Raw genomic sequence first — 17488 nt, forward strand, 5'->3', positions numbered from 1 at the left:
CGAAGACCGACATTGCAGACATCCAAATTTCCTCCGATTTGGGACTCGATGGTGGCATTTCGGATGCCTGGACAAGTCTAAACGAATTTATTGAGTCGTGTTGAATGGGTAAGGGTGTGAGGATTGTGAGCGGTTTAGTGATCTGCCTTGGAGTTGTCCTAAGTGAAACTCTAACACGGATCACCAAATAGCCCTTAAATGTTTGAATCAAACAGTCCAGACATTTTTTGCCATCCAGCGGCAGTCAGCAAAAATGTCCGAACTGGTCTAGATGTCTGAAATCCCACAAACTAGGACCAAACTGTGGGTGGTATGGGGGAGTCCAAACGTCCACCACACACGCATCTGACAATGTGAGCCCACCAAAAAACCCTCACTTTGCTCGGTCACAAACCGACACTCCACTCTCTGCACTGTATTCATGTCGGTTAGAGTGGACATGACCAGACACTGGCGGTCGTGTACCACATTGATGTCGGCTGAACGGTGCCGCGACTGAGAAACCAGCTCCGGAAGCTGGCCGCATTAAAGTAGCACCATTTCGCCTATCTTGGCTATTTAAGTCAGTCGACCGCCCTACACCCTACCTGGCAGCCTCGCCTCTCTTCTCCTATCCTCCGCATGTCGTCCAGATCATGGAGCCTCCTCCCACTTTCTACAGGTCCGTTGGCGTCCACTACTTCCTCCTCCATGAAGTTAGATACCATCTTGTCCGACAATGGGGATCAGCAACAACCGCCCTCCTCACCAAGGTTGCGCAGATGGGTGAGTTTGCACGACAGATGGAGCTGTTGCTCAAGCAGTCCCTCTACGACTGCAGTCGGGCGTCGCCCCTAGCAACCGTGACGTCCAAAATGGACACCATGTTAAGGAGGAGCCATCGCCCTCGCCACACAATCAAGACGTTCAAATTGGATGCGGCGTCGAGGAGCCACTATCTCCGCCTCAACAAGGAGGTTGTGCAGTCATCATCGCCCTGTCGACAGTCTAGGAGCCAATGACGCCCAGTCCCCGTGAAGGAGTCACCCTCCCCAATATTGCCAACGCTCGCGCCCGCCTCGCCTACCTCCTCGGCGGCGGCGGCAGTTCATCCTCCACCATGGCGGCAGCCTCCGAGGCGACGCACGCACAACACCGATCGTCGTTCGCACGGTCGGACGTTGCGCCGCCCTGGGTCCCCAGTGGACCCCATGTAAGTGCATCTAGTGCCACCCCTAGTTGGTTTTGGAGTATTGACGACAAACTTGGTTGAGGGACTAATGTGTTTGTGAGAATTGCAGGATAACACAGGTAGTAGTCCCTCATTGATTCGGTTTTCCTACCAGAGATGACCCGTAAAAATGTGTGAAGACATTGAAGACAATGGTGGTCTGTGAAGATATTCACAACGAAGATTATGACTCGAGAAGACATTCACGTGAAGACTATGGAGTGTGAAGACATAGTTGTTTCGTAGTTTCCTTTTCTTCTTTGTTGAGTCATAGGAACCACCGCACTGTTAAGTGGGGTCCAAGTGAACAAAGTCAGAGTGACTAAAGTGATGCTCAACCAAATCCTATGTCTTCGATCGAAGACAATGAGAGCAAATCTTATCCAGAGCTGGATGAGTCAGCTTTACTTGTAGCCCAAGTCAAGCTGTCGTGTGTGTTTGAAATCTGACTGTTGGACACGTGTCAGTTCCTTAGTGACCCAGGGTCATTTCGGACAAATTAGGTCAGGTTGCCTCCTGGCTACAAATAGCCCACCCCCTACACCATAAATTGGTGGCTGCTCAGAGTTAGTGCACGGCTTTTGTCATTTGAGAGCAACCCACCTCCGAAGCATTTAAGAGAGAGATCCTTGCGAGGACAAAGCCCAAAACACCCAGAGCCAAAGAGTGTTAGGCATCACTAAAGTCTTTCTGTCCGCGTGATCTGAAGACTTATTACACTTGAGGACTGTGAATCCTCCAGCCGGTTAGGCGTCGTGTTCTGAGCATCCAAGAGTCATTGTGGATCGCCAGTGAACGAAGTCTGTGAAGGTTTGGAAGTCTACCTTGAAGACTTACCAGAGTGATTGGGTGAGGACTAAGTGTCCTTAGCTCAAGGGGAATAAGGTGAAGACGCGGTCTTCTGAGTTGAATCTCAGCCTCCCTAACCAGACGTACAGTTGTCATAGCAACTGGAACTGGTCCAACAAATCCTTGTCCTCACCAAGCAACTTGTTCTATCTCTTACCTCTCCTTACTTACAGTTTGTCTTCGTGAAGTCATTGCCTGCTTGCATGATCTGATTGACTTCACTGTGTGAAGACTGTTGTTGTTTGGCTTCATACTATCTTCCATCCTAATCCATTCTACCTAGCTGCTATTAGTCTTCGTGCTTTCACTTCATTGCTTACTTGACTATGGCTTGTCTAGTGTAGTCTACCTTCCGCTGCATATCAATAGGTTCATTTCTATTGTTTGTCTTCGAAACTCCCATTGTTTTGAAGACTTTCATAAAAATCGCCTATTCACCCCCCTCTAGTCGATCACTATCACTTTTAATTGGTATCAGAGCAAGGTGCTCCCTTGTTCTGTGTGATTCAGTTTAACCACCTAGAGTTTTAGCTATGTCGACTGCAGGGATAATCAAAGTCTTCGCTGCGTGCCCTGTCTTCGATGGCACTGATTACCCCTACTGGAAGAATAAGATGCACATGCATCTTGAAGCCATTGATGTCGACCTCTGGTATGTCGTCAAGAACGGCGTTCCCAAGACCGGTGAATGTGTCACCCCTGCTGATGTCAAGAAGTTCATTCAACTGGATTCTACTGCCAAGAACATCATCTGTGGTCATCTGACCAAAGGACAGTATGGTCGTGTGAGTGCTCTGGAAACTTCGAAGCTAGTCTGGGACTGGCTCTCCAAGGTCAACGAAGGCGTCTCAACCCAGAGAGACTCAAGGACCAGTGTTCTTCGCAACCTCTTCAACTGCTTCAAGAGAAATGACAATGAGGATGTCCACTCACATTTGATCGCCTCACTGATATCACAAATGAGCTTCGCGCACTCGGCGCCACTGAGATCACCAAGCATAAAATCGTCAAGACACTTCTGAGATCGCTTGACAGCTCATTCGACACCCTGGCCCTGATGATTCAAGAACGCCCTGACTTCAAGACTCTCGATCCGTCTGACATACTTGAGAGGCTCAACACACATGAGTTCCAGAGAAAAGAGACATCTATGGTCCCAACTATGGCCGAACTCGCGCTTTGAAGGCAAAGGTTGTTTCCTCTTTTGAAGAAGAATCTGACAGCTGTTCTGAGGATCCTGAAGACATTGGAAAGGAGCTTGCTATGCTTGTGAAGAAGTTCCAGAAGTTCACCAAGAAGAAAGGCTTCAGAAAGTCTTCATGATCCAGCTCAAGAAATGATGAAGCTTCCACCCGTGATCACAAGAAGAGAACATGCCACAAGTGCAAGAAACCTGGTCACTACATCTCTGAGTGTCCACAGTGGGACAATGAGACCAACAAGAAGAAGAAGAGCAAGGAATATGATTCTGATGACAAGAAGAAGAAGAAATCCTCAAAGTCTTCTTCCAAGTCTTCATCATACAAGAAGAGCTCATCTGGCAAAGCTCGTGTTTTTGTTGGCAAGGAGATGGATTCAGAGGAGGAGTCTGCTTCTGAGGAGGCAGAAGTGGAGTCTGAGGAGGAGTCCGACTCTGGCGTTGCAAGTCTGGCTCTAGCTACAGCCTATGTTGCCAAGTCCATCTTCAACACTGAAGACAATGGCTCCGTCGCCAACGCTGATGCTAATGACAAGGACGACTCTGCTCCCACCTACTGCTTCATGGCACGCGGTGCCAAGGTAAACTCACGCGATGCTTACTTTCAAACATCAAGTGAAGATGACTCTGAATGTGAATCTAAACCTAGCTACAAAACACTTGCTAAAATTACAACTGAACAACAGAATGCCATGGAACATATTCAAAAATTGCTAGACAAAAGCGATGACCTGTTGGACGTGAAAATGACCCGATCTCAGTCCTTAATTGAAGACATAAAAAATCTTCATGTTAAGTACGAGGAACTTGAAAGTCATCATGAAACGCTCTCAACAACTCATGAAAAGCTTTCCTACGATTATCTTCAAAGGAAGCAAGAACTTGAGAACTTGAGAACGGCTCATGAAGATCTTCAAAAAGAGAATGAGTCACTCCATGCTCAACAGATCAGTTCCGCTCAGGAAGGATTTGAACCACCATGTCTAAAATGTCTTGAGCGTGATAACGCTGTCTCCATTGCTGAATGTTCTATTGCTGATACTGTTGCAATATCTTCAACTGTTAATGTGGTAACTAACCCCTCTACTGAGGATACCACTACTATTGCTGATGAGAACGCCAGGTTGAAGACATTGCTTGAGACAGGAATGTACAAGAGTCTCAAAGGGCATCAAACACTATGTGATGTCCTCAAAAAGCATATTCTGAACTGAAACCCTAGGAAAGAGGGTGTTGGGTTCGAGAGGAAAATGAATGTTGATGGTTCCTACTGGAAGCCTGAGCAGTACCCCAAAATCACATGGGTTGCTGTAAAGGAACCTTCAGTGGATCCGTCTACCTTGTCTGGCTTCACTTGTGCTAACCCGATTATCATTGATGAATCCTTTGATGCAAACTATAAACTGTTTAAGAATTAGAATGGTGAAGTGTTTGCCAGGTATATTGGTACTAATTGCAGGAATGGGCCACCTTTGAAGAAGATCTGGGTACCCAAAAGTTGTCTTGAGAATCTTCAGGTGAATGTCATCATGACACCACCAGGGAAGAAGGCAAACCCCAGACCAAAGGCTTCATATGGTCCAAAGGCTTCATACAGATAGAGAACTCAACAGAGACACCCTAACGCCAATTGCAGGGAAATCATACTCAGACTTATGAGTACGAGCGTGTTTCGTCAAACCGCTATGTTCATAAGACCAAAAACTATTCTGCTTATTCATATGAGTATTATTCACCTCATGCAAGGCTATTTGCTAGGGCTCCAAAGCCGAAGTTCTCAGATGCTGCACTTAGACTCATTGCTTCGAAACCACCCCTGAAAATATGGGTGGTTAAGAAAACTTAACTCTCTTTTGCAGGGAAAGGTCTCCAGCCGGAAATCAAAGGCGTCAGATGCTATTGCTGGGGACCTAAAACATCTTGTGGGGCGCAAGATAAAATGCCCAAATGGTCTTACTATGTATTTTGTTCCTGGTTTCCTTGACAGTCATCCTATCTACCCTAACCAGGATCTGAACTTTGATAATATGCTTGTCCGTCAAATGTTTATGCTTCACATTTCCCTTGGTGAAGCCTCCCCTAACTGCACTGCAGGGTACGATACCAAAGGCTTCTGAGTGGATTATGGACAGTGGATGCACTAACCACATGACTGGTGATCGAAGTCTTCTCATGGGCTCAACCTTACGTCCATCTGACAAGAGTCACATCACATTTGCGGACACTGGTAAAAGCAAGGTATTGGGTCTAGGTAGAGTTGCAATCTCAAAGGATCAGCACATGGATAAAGTGACGCTTGTTGAATCCCTTGGTTTCAACTTAATGTCTGTCTCAATGCTTTGTGACTTGAACATGATTGTGATATTTGGCAAATATCGTTGCCTTGTGCTTATGGAGTCTGACAAATCTCTAGTCTTTGAAGGATATCGAAAGGATGATTTGTACATGGTAGATTTCTCAGCAGGACCACAGTTGGCCGTATGTCTTCTAGCAAAAGCTTCAGAGTGCTGGCTCTGGCATCGGAGGCTAGGGCATGCTGGCATGAGGAACTTGTACACTCTCGCGAAGAAGAAACACGTCGTGGGCATCGAAGGCGTCAAGTTCAAGAAGGATCATCTGTGTGGTGCCTGTGAAGCTAGGAAGATGACTAGGGCCAAGCATCCCTCGAAGACAATCATGACAACATCTCAACCCTTCGAGCTGCTTCACATGGACCTATTTGGCCCTACTCACTACTCTACTCTTACTACCACTGCTCGTCTATATGGCTTCGTCATTGTTGATGATTATTCAAGATACACATGGGTGCATATAATCCTTTACAAGAATGAAGTGCAGGATGTCTTCAGACGCTTCGCCAATCGTGCCATGACCAACTATGGCATCAAGATCAAGCACATCAGAAGTGACAATGAAACAGAGTTCAAGAACACAGGCCTCGACACCTATCTTGATACATTGGGGATCACTCATGAGTTCTCTGCTCCATACACACCCCAGCAGAATGGCATCATGGAGCGCAAGAACAGAACACTCATTGAGATGGCTCGGACGATGCTTGATGAGTACAAGACTCCAAGGAAGTTATGGCCTGAATCCATTGATACTGCATGTCACGTCATCAACCGTGTTTATCTTCACAAGTTTCTAAAGAAGACATCCTATGAGCTTCTAACTGGTAAGAAGCCAAACGTCAGTTACTTCAGAGTATTTGGTGCTAGGTGTTGGATCAAGGATCCACATCACACTTCAAAATTTGCACCGAAAGCACATGAAGGTTTTATGCTTGGTTACGGAAAGGATTCGCACTCCTACAGAGTCTTCAACCTCTTTCACTATAAAGTGGTTGAAACTGTGGATGTGCGGTTTGATGAGACTAATGGCTCGCAAAGAGAGCACCTGCCAAATGTGCTAGATGAAGTCCCTCCTAGTGAATCATTAAGCTTATGGGTACTGGAGAAATCATACCTTCAGAGGCACAGGCTGAAGAGAAACTTATCATTTCTGCGCCTAATCAACCTGAAGACACTGCTCAGCCTGAAGCCAATGATGAAGAAGAAGACAATGGTCAGCAAGGGCAAAATCTTCGTCCAGTTCATCCTCGTGTTGCAAATGAAGTACAGATTGAGAAGATAATTGATAGCATCAATGCACTTGGTCCACTCACTCGTTCAAGAGCAACACAGCTAGCAAATTTCTGTGGGCACTTTGCATTTGTCTCTATATCTGAACCCAAGAAAGTTGCTGAAGTCTTCATGGAACCTGAATGGATTCAACCTATGCAAGAAAAGCTTCAACAGTTCGAGCTGAATAATGTGTGGGAATTAGTCAAGCGTCCTGACCCTCGCAAGCACAATATCATTGGCACCAAATGAATCTATCGCAACAAACAAGATGAGTATGGTCAAGTTGTCAGAAACAAGGCTCGTCTCGTTGCTCAAGGATACACTCAAGTTGAAGGGATTGACTTCGATGAAACATTTGCTCCGGTGGCTAGGCTTGAAGCCATTCGCATACTGCTAGCCTATGCCAACCATCACAATATCCTCCTGTACCAAATGGATGTGAAGAGTGCCTTTCTCAATGGCAAGATTGAAGAAGAAGTGTATGTTGCACAACCACCTGGCTTTGAAGATCCAAAACATCCTGATATGGTATACAAGCTCAACAAGGGATTGTATGGCCTCAAACAAGCCCCTCGTGCTTGGTATGACACACTCAAAGACTTCCTGAAGAGCAAAGGCTTCAAACCTGGTTCCCTAGATCCCACTCTCTTCACGAAAACATACGATGGTGAACTGTTTGTGTGCCAGATCTACGTGGATGACATTATCTTCGGCTGCACTGACAAAAGATACAATGATGAGTTTGGACACATGATGCAAGAGCAATATCAGATGTCCATGATGGGTGGGCTGAAGTTCTTCCTTGGTCTTCAAATCCGTCAGCAGAGCAACGACATCTTCATATCTCAAGAGAAATACCTCAAAGATTGCCTGAAGAAGTTTGGAATGCAAGACTGCAAAGGGTACACGACGCCAATGCCAACCAAAGGTCAATTGGGTCCCAGCGACAATGGTAAAGAGTTCGCTCAAAAGGTATACCGCTCCATGATTGGTTCTTTACTCTATTTATGTGCATCTAGGCCAGATATCATGCTTAGCGTTTGCATGTGTGCCCGATTCCAAGCGGCACCAAAGGAATTGCATCACTTAGTTGTGAAGCAAATTCTTCGATATTTGACTTACACCCCAACACTAGGATTATGGTATCCAAAGGGCTCAGAGTTTGATCTAGTTGGATTCTCAGATGCTGATTATGCTGGTGATAAGGTTGATCGCAAGTCCACATCAGGCACATGTCACTTTCTTGGACGATCTCTTGTCTGTTGGTCTTCAAAGAAGCAGAACTGTGTGTCTCTCTCCACTGCTGAATCTGAATACATTGCTGCTGGATCTTGCTGCGCTCAGCTTCTATGGATGAAGCAAACTCTCAAAGACTATGGCATCTATCTGAAGCAAGTGCCACTCTACTGCGACAATGAAAGCGCCATCAAGATTGCCAACAACCCAGTTCAGCACTCGAAGACAAAGCACATTCAGATCCGTCATCACTTTCTCAGAGATCATGTCATGAAGGAAGATATTGATATCATTCACGTCAAAACTGAAGAGCAATTGGCTAACATCTTCACAAAGCCCTTGGATGAGGAAAGGATTTGCAAGTTGCGGTGTGAGCTAAATATCTTAGAATCCTCGAATGTCCTGTGATTGGACACACATCCTAACGCTTATGCATGTTGATGACTTAGATGTGCAACACACGAAGTAAAGTATATCTTCAATAAATGAAGACATACACTCTAAGTGTGAATACATTAATGCAATTTGACTTCGGAGTGCCACGATAATTGTGCGCCGTGTCTGGGTCTAATATTTCCTATACGGTGGGTAACGCCACCACCAAACTCTTGTTTGAAGTGTTTCAATTGGCGTTACAATTGCAAAGTCTTCACATTTGATTTGTCTTCAACATTGATTTGACTTCACGTTTATCTTTACAATGTCGATTTGGTTTCATACTGATATATACATATATATTTGTGTTCTGTCCTCTACAACATTCACTTATAGCTATGTCTTCATGTTTGAATCTTTTGATCTAAGTGAATGTGATCGGACCCTAACCCCCTCTCTGCCTCTACCCCAGATTCTATCTATCCAAATAATATGCATTCTATTGGAACTATCGATTGTCTTCTCTGAGTCCTTGTCAGCAGAAGACACAGAGACATAAGTTGAATCTGTTTTAATGCTATATCCTTATTGCCTGAAACCCGGAGAAGCCGGAACGACCACCCGACAGTCCAGGCGTGCGTGGGAACATGGAACAACATTCAATGTGTTGCATGCATGCCACGTGTCCTTCAGATGTGAACCGCCAGGGGCACCTGCGTAATTACGCTGTGCTGTCCCTTTCCTTACAAATACTCAACTCACCGCGGTCACAATCTCCTTCTTCCACCTCGCCACCTCGCACAAACCCTAGCGCCTCCGCTAGCTCGCGACGACGCCGGAGACGAAGCGCTTAGCTGCCGCGACTTCTTTGACGCTGTCCTCACGCCGGCCGCGGACCTCGTCCTCTCCGCCGCCGCCGTAGGTGTCTTCCGCCGCCAAGTTAGGGCGCGGGAGATTGAACTGCTTGTCTCCCTCTTCGCCTCGTCTAGAAGTTCGTCAAGGGTAATTAAAACTTACTTTTTACTGCCTTTTTGATCCGTCAGATCCATCCACTTCAACCAAAAGTGGTTTCTAAACTTCCAAATTTGGATCTATCTTGTTCTGCATCTCATATCATGCCAAGTATATTCACTTATGCTTCACAACTAGTTAGACTCCTCACTTGTACTTATTCATGGATTCGTACAAATCTGGAACCAACTCTCTCCATATAAGTGAATGTCTTCGCACTATGAGGTCAATGTCTTCAAACTGATTTATCTTCAAAATCTTCTAAGAATGCATATGACCTCTTCCCCTTCCCTCGCACCTCTAATGCTGTCACAGGTACATGTCCGTGAGAGAATCCCTTGGTTCTCATAGCCTGCATTCATTTGCAGAGTTCTTACAGCGTCACATCAACTCTCCTGAAGCTAGTTCCTGTCTGACCAGTAGACGGAAGCCATTCACAGTCTTGAAGTCTTTCAGCTTGAATATAATGGCCACTGAGAAATTAGCTAGAAAGGGCGGCAGGCAGCGCTGTGGGGATACAGCCAAGGACTTGCCACCAGATCTCTTTGAAATGTACAAGACAGATCCTGAAGAGAATTACAATCAGCGCAAGACTCGAGTCCAATGGATTCGAAGATATTGGGCAGAGGAATGGTTCAAGTACAGATTTGTCACTGCTGAATATGCTGAAAAGAACGCCATCAAGCGACCATGGGGGGATATTGTATACAGAGGTCTACTGCCCAAGTCCCAGTCTGAAGCTATTGCTCAAGGCTTCTACCCTTGCATGGTCCGTGGACTACAGCCAGACAATGCCGACCCATCATCTCTGTTATGGTGTCGTGAAGACAATCTCTTCAAGCGCAATTTTCAGTTTGCAAAGGAGTCTACGGCTAAGAACAAGAAAGCATTTGGACTTGACTTCAACCCTGGTCCATCTGCTCCAAGGGCTGATGGCAACCGCGATGCCAATCCAAATGTCATCGGCCCCTTCTATAACCTCGACGGCCTTCTCACTCACATAGCTGTACAGGGGGCCGTCGTGGAGCACTCAGCTGATGACGCAGATTCTGATGAAGCGCTAGCTCCACCTAAGCCGCAGAAGCAGAGGAAATCAAAGGCTTCAAAGCCCTCTGCCGCACCAAAAGCTTCACGTGCGAAGCCATTGGCAACTGCACCTCCTGAACTCAGTGTGCAATCTGAAGATCTTTCTCGTGTCTCCAAGAAGACGGAGAAGCCCAAGAAGAAGAAGCCCATGAAGATTTCTGGGCATGAACTTACTCTAGCTGCCGTTCTGCAAAACGAAGACGAAACCATTGATCTGTCAAGCGACGAAGATCTTGGTGATGATGCCCTTGAGCTACTGATCAAGAGCAAGCAAGAGGCGGAGATCTTCAATGATCTGCCCCTCTTTGATGTGGATATTCTGAACAACTTCATCGATGAGTGGTTTGACAACCCGAGCCTCAACATTGATGATCTCCAGCTACCAGTTGACATCAGCGTCACCTTCCATGGAGCCATTGCTGATGAGTTGGCCTTGGCTCATAAGATTGTCGAGCAGAATAACAAAATTGATTATGAAAAGGCTCACTTCAAGAAGAACATGGCCAAGCTCAGCGTGGCTGATGTTCAAAGCTTCAAGGAGACGCTGCATGAGCTCAAAGAACAGTTTCACAAGAAACGTGAAGAAGCAAAATGTTCAAGAGAGCGGATGAAATACTTCGCAGAGAAATGTGTTCAAGCACACAATGAGGCAAAGAAGCGCAAGGCACTTGGGTGTCCTGGCATTGACCCCAAGATGGCTGCCAAACAGAAGAAGAAGCCTGTTGTGGCCCAAGCTGAAGCATCAAGGCAGGAAGCACCTCGCATTGTCTTCCCTGCCAGCATGACAGGCTCGAAGCCTAAGGTCCCCACAGCAGCTTCAGAACTCAAGAAGACAAGGGCAGCTGAAGCCGAAGCCAAGAAGCGCAAGCACAATAATGTTTCTGATGATGCTCCATCAAAGAACAAACTGAAAAAGGCTTCAAAGAAAGAGCGTGCTGCGGCCTCTGAGCCTCTTGTTGTCGAGCCCATTTCTGTTGCTCGTCCTGCCTCCACCAACCAAGAGCGTCAACTTGTGATCCACGAGCCTGCTTTCACAGAGGCTCCTGAAAATGAAGAAGTACAAACTGTTGACCCCATCACAGCTGAATACATTGGTCGTGAAGACAATGTAGATGATGATGAAGTCCTTCCTCAAATCGAGCACCAACCGGTATCATCGCCTGTTCTCACGAACAGCGAACTCATCAACATTGGTCGTCCTTTGACGCCAATTGCTCAGGATGATTCGTGGGCTGATCGCCCCCAGCAAGACACCCCCGCTCATGATGAAACTCTCACAACACCAACACCTCAAGTTACCACTCCGGTGCTTGACGATGACTACATGGTGCAGACGACTCCATCACCACAGGCGTCGCCCGCATTCCGTAGGCTTCACAAAGGCCCTAGGCCACAGGTCACCATGTCGAGCATTCCAGAAGGAGAAGTGCAACAAAGCTCAGTTGCACGCGAAGTGTTTCCTGAAGCCACTCCTACTGCGAATGTCTCTGAGTCCGAAGCAAAAGCTGCTGAAGACATTCCGACTGCATCAGCCAATGACAATCAAGAACCAAGACAAGAAGAAGAAAGAGTTGCCACACCCCCTGCCACTGAAGAAGTCATTCTCGAGGAGAATGTGACTGTGCCCGATCCTCCTGTCATTGAAGACACGGAGGTTGAGAACACTGAGGCTGCCACCAACAATGATACTGAAGCCAATGACGTTGTCATGGCTGAAGATAATGTGGAGCCTGAAGCCAATGTTGTGCCTGAAGCTCATGTGCAACCTGAAGCCCATGTGGATGCTGATGCCACTGTTCCAGCCCCAAGGCCTCATACAATTGAACATGCCTATAATCGTGGTGACCTTGTCACAGTTCAGTGGCCCATCATGGTGCCTCCCACTGCTCCCGGACCTCAATATGACTATTATGTGGAGCACATGCCACAAGTTCAGAAGCCAAAGCCCAGGCTACCAAGGCTTCCAGGTGCTGCAACCTCCCCAGGATCGTTCTGTGTGAACAGCTTCAGAGCCCACAACTCCTTCTTCGATAGCGCCAAGAATCCATACTCGAAGCCAAAGATCTCATCTGATCGCTTCTGGAGCTATCAGCAGCGCAACTATTATTCATGTGTCTTATACAATCAAGAGCGAACCTTTCCTCACATGCGTCTGGATTGTGAAGCCATTGCTGGTCTTCCCTGCCTGGAAGAAGCTCTGGATTGTTTCAGAGAGGTTGGTCTTCTACAGTTTGTCATGGACAAAGAGCACTGGAATGAAGAGCTTCTGTTGCAGTTCTATGCCACTCTTCACATTCGTGGCTACAACAGGGATATGAAGACATGGATCCTTTAGTGGATGACAGGTGATGTGCACCATGAAGCCAAAGCTCAAGACATTATTGAGCTTACTTCCCTGCCCACTCCAGGTGAACTCTATGAGCCTGGTTGTCAGCTACACCAAAATGAACTACAGAGTATCTTCCAGCGGCCTGAACCAAACATGAGTCAGATGCTCAGCATGATGAAGCCATTGCCTCAAGATGTTGATTATCCCAAGGAATTCTTTGTCAAGGACCTTGAGTACCTGCCCCACACAGTCTATCATATTCTGAGGCGTACTATATGGCCCATCAAGGGACACTCAGCTGAAGCCAAACTTGAAGGAGCCCTGAAGACTTTGGTGTTCTATATTGTCAATGGCATCAGATTCAATTCCCAGGATTTTTTCATCAGACAGCTTGCTGCATCTGGAATTGATCTGTTTGGCTTGAAGTTTTATGCTCCATGGGTGATGCGCTTAATCAAGCTTCACTCTTCTGTCGACTATCAGCCCTCAGCGCGCAACCATCTTGTCTTCTTGCCTGAGGTTGATATGTCCGTCGAAGCCATCTACCCTGAGCCTGCCAAGGAGCCACTTTATCTTCATAATGCTGATCACCAAAGATTCTCGCAACCAATGGAGGGAGTTCTTGCTGCAACTCGAGTCTATCCTCTGGATGGAAATATGCGTGTGCCTCATCGTGCAAACACTGAAGCCATTGAAAGCACCATTGCTCAAAGGCCTCGGAAGCGATCTCGTGTACTCAATGACCGAGAGCTTCTTGTGGCCTTACATCAGAAACAGGATAGACACCATGACTGGCTAAAGCGTCAGATGCAGAGCATCTTGGGGGATGTCAATCGCATTCGCAACCTTGCCACCAAGAACTCATTCGTAGCTCATGAAGCCTGTCGGCGGCCTTGGAAGAGTCTCACATTGCTATGCTCTGAAGATGATCTTCGCGACGATGGCTTCACAGAGCGCTTCAAATTTGATTCCACGTCTCCCCAGAATGCCGTCTTGCGTCGGACTCCTTCCATAGAAGACTCTGAGTATTCATTTTCGGCTGCAACTATTGTTGCGAGAGTCGTCGATGAAGAAGACGATGCCACTTCACCAACCATGGCTTCGCCGCATCTCGACACTGCACCAGGCCCCTCTGCACCACCAAACTCCAACGTCGACCCTGCACCTTCATCTACTCCTGATGGGAACGATGAGATGCTCTATGTCTTCAAACCTTTTTGGTCCTTACTGACAAAAGGGGGAGAAGCATCTGAGTTGATAGTCTTCAAACGGGTCCATATGGGTGGTTGCGATATTTTTTTGCCAAGTGGTTACAACTCTCGTTTTTGATACATTTGGTTCTTTGGGTTGTAACACTTAAACTTAATGGTCGTCTGCTCGTTTTCTGTTACTCTGTGATGCGATGATAAATTTCGCATGAAGTCATCACAGACGTCCATTTTTCATTATGCATGTCATTATCTTCGTTACATCTTTATATGCATGATGAATTGTCTTCATAGGCTGAAGAGGATCTCCACAAGTAAAATCTGTCATGTGCATTTGCATTCAAGAGCAAACTACTTATATGCACATCTTCAGGGGGAGCCTTTTGTTACTTATGAAGACAATGCCTTAAATCCTTAAACTTTCACATACTTTTATCCCCGTTGAAAACTTCAACCAGTTTGTCATCAATCACCAAAAAGGGGGAGATTGTAAGTGCATCTAGTGCCACCCCTAGTTGGTTTTGGAGTATTGACGACAAACTTGGTTGAGGGACTAATGTGTTTGTGAGAATTGCAGGATAACACAGGTAGTAGTCCCTCATTGATTCGGTTTTCCTACTAGAGATGACCCCTAAAAATGTGTGAAGACATTGAAGACAATGGTGGTTTATGAAGATATTCACAACGAAGATTATGACTCGAGAAGACATTCACGTGAAGACTATGGAGTGCGAAGACATAGTTGTTTCGTAGTTTCCTTTTCTTCTTTGTTGAGTCATAGGAACCACCGCACTGTTAAGTGGGGTCCAAGTGAACAAAGTCAGAGTGACTAAAGTGATGCTCAACCAAATCCTATGTCTTCGAGCGAAGACAATGAGAGCAAATCTTATCCAGAGCTGGATGAGTCAGCTTTACTTGTAGCCCAAGTCAAGCTGCCGTGTGTGTTTGGAATCTGACCGTTTGACACGTGTCAGTCCCTTAGTGACCCAGGGTCATTTCGGACAAATCAGGTCGGGTTGCCTCCTGGCTATAAATAGCCCACCCCCTACACCATAAATTGGTGGCTGCTCAGAGTTAGTGCACGGCTTTTGTTGTTTGAGAGCAACCCACCTCCGAAGCATTTGAGAGGGAAATCCTTGCGAGAACAAAGCCCCAAAACACCCAGAGCCAAAGAGTGTTAGGCATCACTAAAGTCTTTCTGTCCGCGTGATCTGAAGACTTATTACACTTGAGGACTGTGAATCCTCCAGCCAGTTAGGCGTCGCGTTTTGAGCATCCAAGAGTCATTATGGATCGCCAGTGAACAAAGTCTGTGAAGGTTTGGAAGTCTACCTTGAAGACTTACCAGAGAGATTGGGCGAGGACTAAGTTTCCTTAGCTCAAGGGGAATAAGGTGAAGACGCGGTCTTCTGAGTTGAATCTCAGCCTCCCTAACCAGACGTACAGTTGTCATAGCAACTGGAACTGGTCCAACAAATCCTTGTCCTCACCAAGCAACTTGTTCTATCTCTTACCTCTCCTTACTTACAGTTTGTCTTCGTGAAGTCATTGCCTGCTTGCATGATCTGATTGACTTCACTGTGTGAAGACTGTTGTTGTTTGGCTTCATACTATCTTCCATCCTGATCCATTCTACCTAGCTGCTATTAGTCTTCGTGCTTTCACTTTATTGCTTACTTGACTATGGCTTGTCTAGTGTAGTCTATCTTCCGCTGCATATCAATAGGTTTATTTCTATTGTTTGTCTTCGAAACTCCCATGTTTTGAAGACTTTCATAAAAATCGCTATTCACCCCCCTCTAGTCGATCACTTGCACTTTCACCCCACACTTGCGAAGGCCTAGGCCATTGATCGGTCTAATACCAGCACGAGAGACCTCTGCCTGCCACCGCGGCTAGATCAAACACTAGCTCCTCAAAGTGGGGCTCACCTAGTCCGAGCGATTGGCCTTGCTCATAGGAAATGGCAGGAGGCGGAAGCTGGACTCCGTGCCCGACCGGCGCCGCAAGGTGGAGGTGGTCAAGCGTCTGCGTCTTGCAGAGCCAGTCGAGCCGCTACGCTGTGAGCGCGCAACGACAACCGATCAGAACTGCTGCGATGCTTGTCGGCCCTTTCCATCATCGGAAGGACGATGATGACGACGGAGGTGTCGGCATGCCTACGAGATCACCGTCCGGTAACTTGTGTAGTTTTTTAGTTTAAATTCCATTGCTCTTTGAAGCTTTGTTAATTTTCGTCCCTTTTTAGTTGTAATGTATCCGAATTTAACAAATATCGTCCAGTTTCGTATCAATTTCGTTTCTTTTTTGAAAGACCCGTTTACCATGAAGTGGACATTTAGGGTGTGTTTGGTTCGGGGACCAAGTGTAATGGAATGTAATGGTTCCGTTCCACAGGAATGGAATGGTTCCGTCTTTGTGTTTGGTATGAATAATGAGGTGGAATGGAACGGTTACATGTCAATGTTTGGTTGGTGGAATAGAATCGAATGAAAAATGTTTAAATTTGTGTTTGCTTTTCTGGCAATGTATGCAACATTGATATTATTTTTAGAGGCATTTTATTAAAATTCCGAAAAAACATTTTTATTATCTTTGCATCACCACTTAGTCAATGTACATACACAATCATACATTTTTATTATCTTTGCATCACCAATTATCTTTGCCTGAGCACTGGATCGGGTGCCCCTCTTCCCAGCCTTGGCCGCGCGGCCGCCTGCTCCTCTTCCCGGCCGTGAGCCCCGCATCGCCCTCTGCTACCCCCGCTGCCGCCTGTATTCCCGAACATGGGCTGCGCACCACCACGCCATGGCTGTCGGCTGAGCGCTGGGCACTGGCGCCCGTCTTCCTGGCTGCCGGCACGAATGAAGGAGAGGAGCTGCCGGCGGCGCTGTTGAAGGAGAGGAGCTGCCAGCGGTGCTGCTGAAGGAGAGGACCGGCCGCGCCGCAGATGAAGGAGACGCGCAGCCGCCCGCGCGGATCCAGGAGGAGCGGCCAGCGGCGTGGATTCGGGGAGGAGTGGTTGGCGGCGCGGATCCAGGAGGGAGCCAGGTTCGTGCGACAGAAGGAGATGCGAGAGGCTTCGTGCGAGGGAGACGGGTGAGCGGTTCCGCGTGGTCCGCTCGATTTGGAGGAACCGCGCGAAACGGCATAAACAGGGAATATACCGTTCCTGGAATCAAGTGGTTCTCGTTCGTTTCACTATCCAAACGCATGAATGGGCCTCGAGGATGGAACCGACCCGTGCCGTTCCATTTCGTGACAGAAACTAAACACACCCTTAAAGTCGCTCCGGTTGCGTTTTGGTGATCCGCTTTAGAGTTGCCCTTAACTTCGTTCCTTACGCCGGCCGCACTC

At 47.0% G+C, this 17488-nt stretch overlaps 1 protein-coding gene across 1 annotated transcript in view; it reads left to right on the forward strand.

The window, feature by feature from the left end:
* Positions 1-997: 997 nt before the first annotated feature.
* The window catches only part of LOC123159718 (BTB/POZ and MATH domain-containing protein 1), a 20722-nt gene continuing 4231 nt past the window's right edge, over positions 998-17488 (forward strand). Inside the window, exon 1 of the mRNA XM_044577532.1 lies at positions 998-1192. Within this exon, the coding sequence (XP_044433467.1) occupies positions 998-1192 (195 nt within the window). The remainder of the gene's footprint in view (positions 1193-17488) is intronic.

This window comes from Triticum aestivum, chromosome 1D (assembly GCF_018294505.1).
Source record: "Triticum aestivum cultivar Chinese Spring chromosome 1D, IWGSC CS RefSeq v2.1, whole genome shotgun sequence".
NCBI classification, from domain to species: Eukaryota; Viridiplantae; Streptophyta; class Magnoliopsida; order Poales; family Poaceae; genus Triticum; species Triticum aestivum.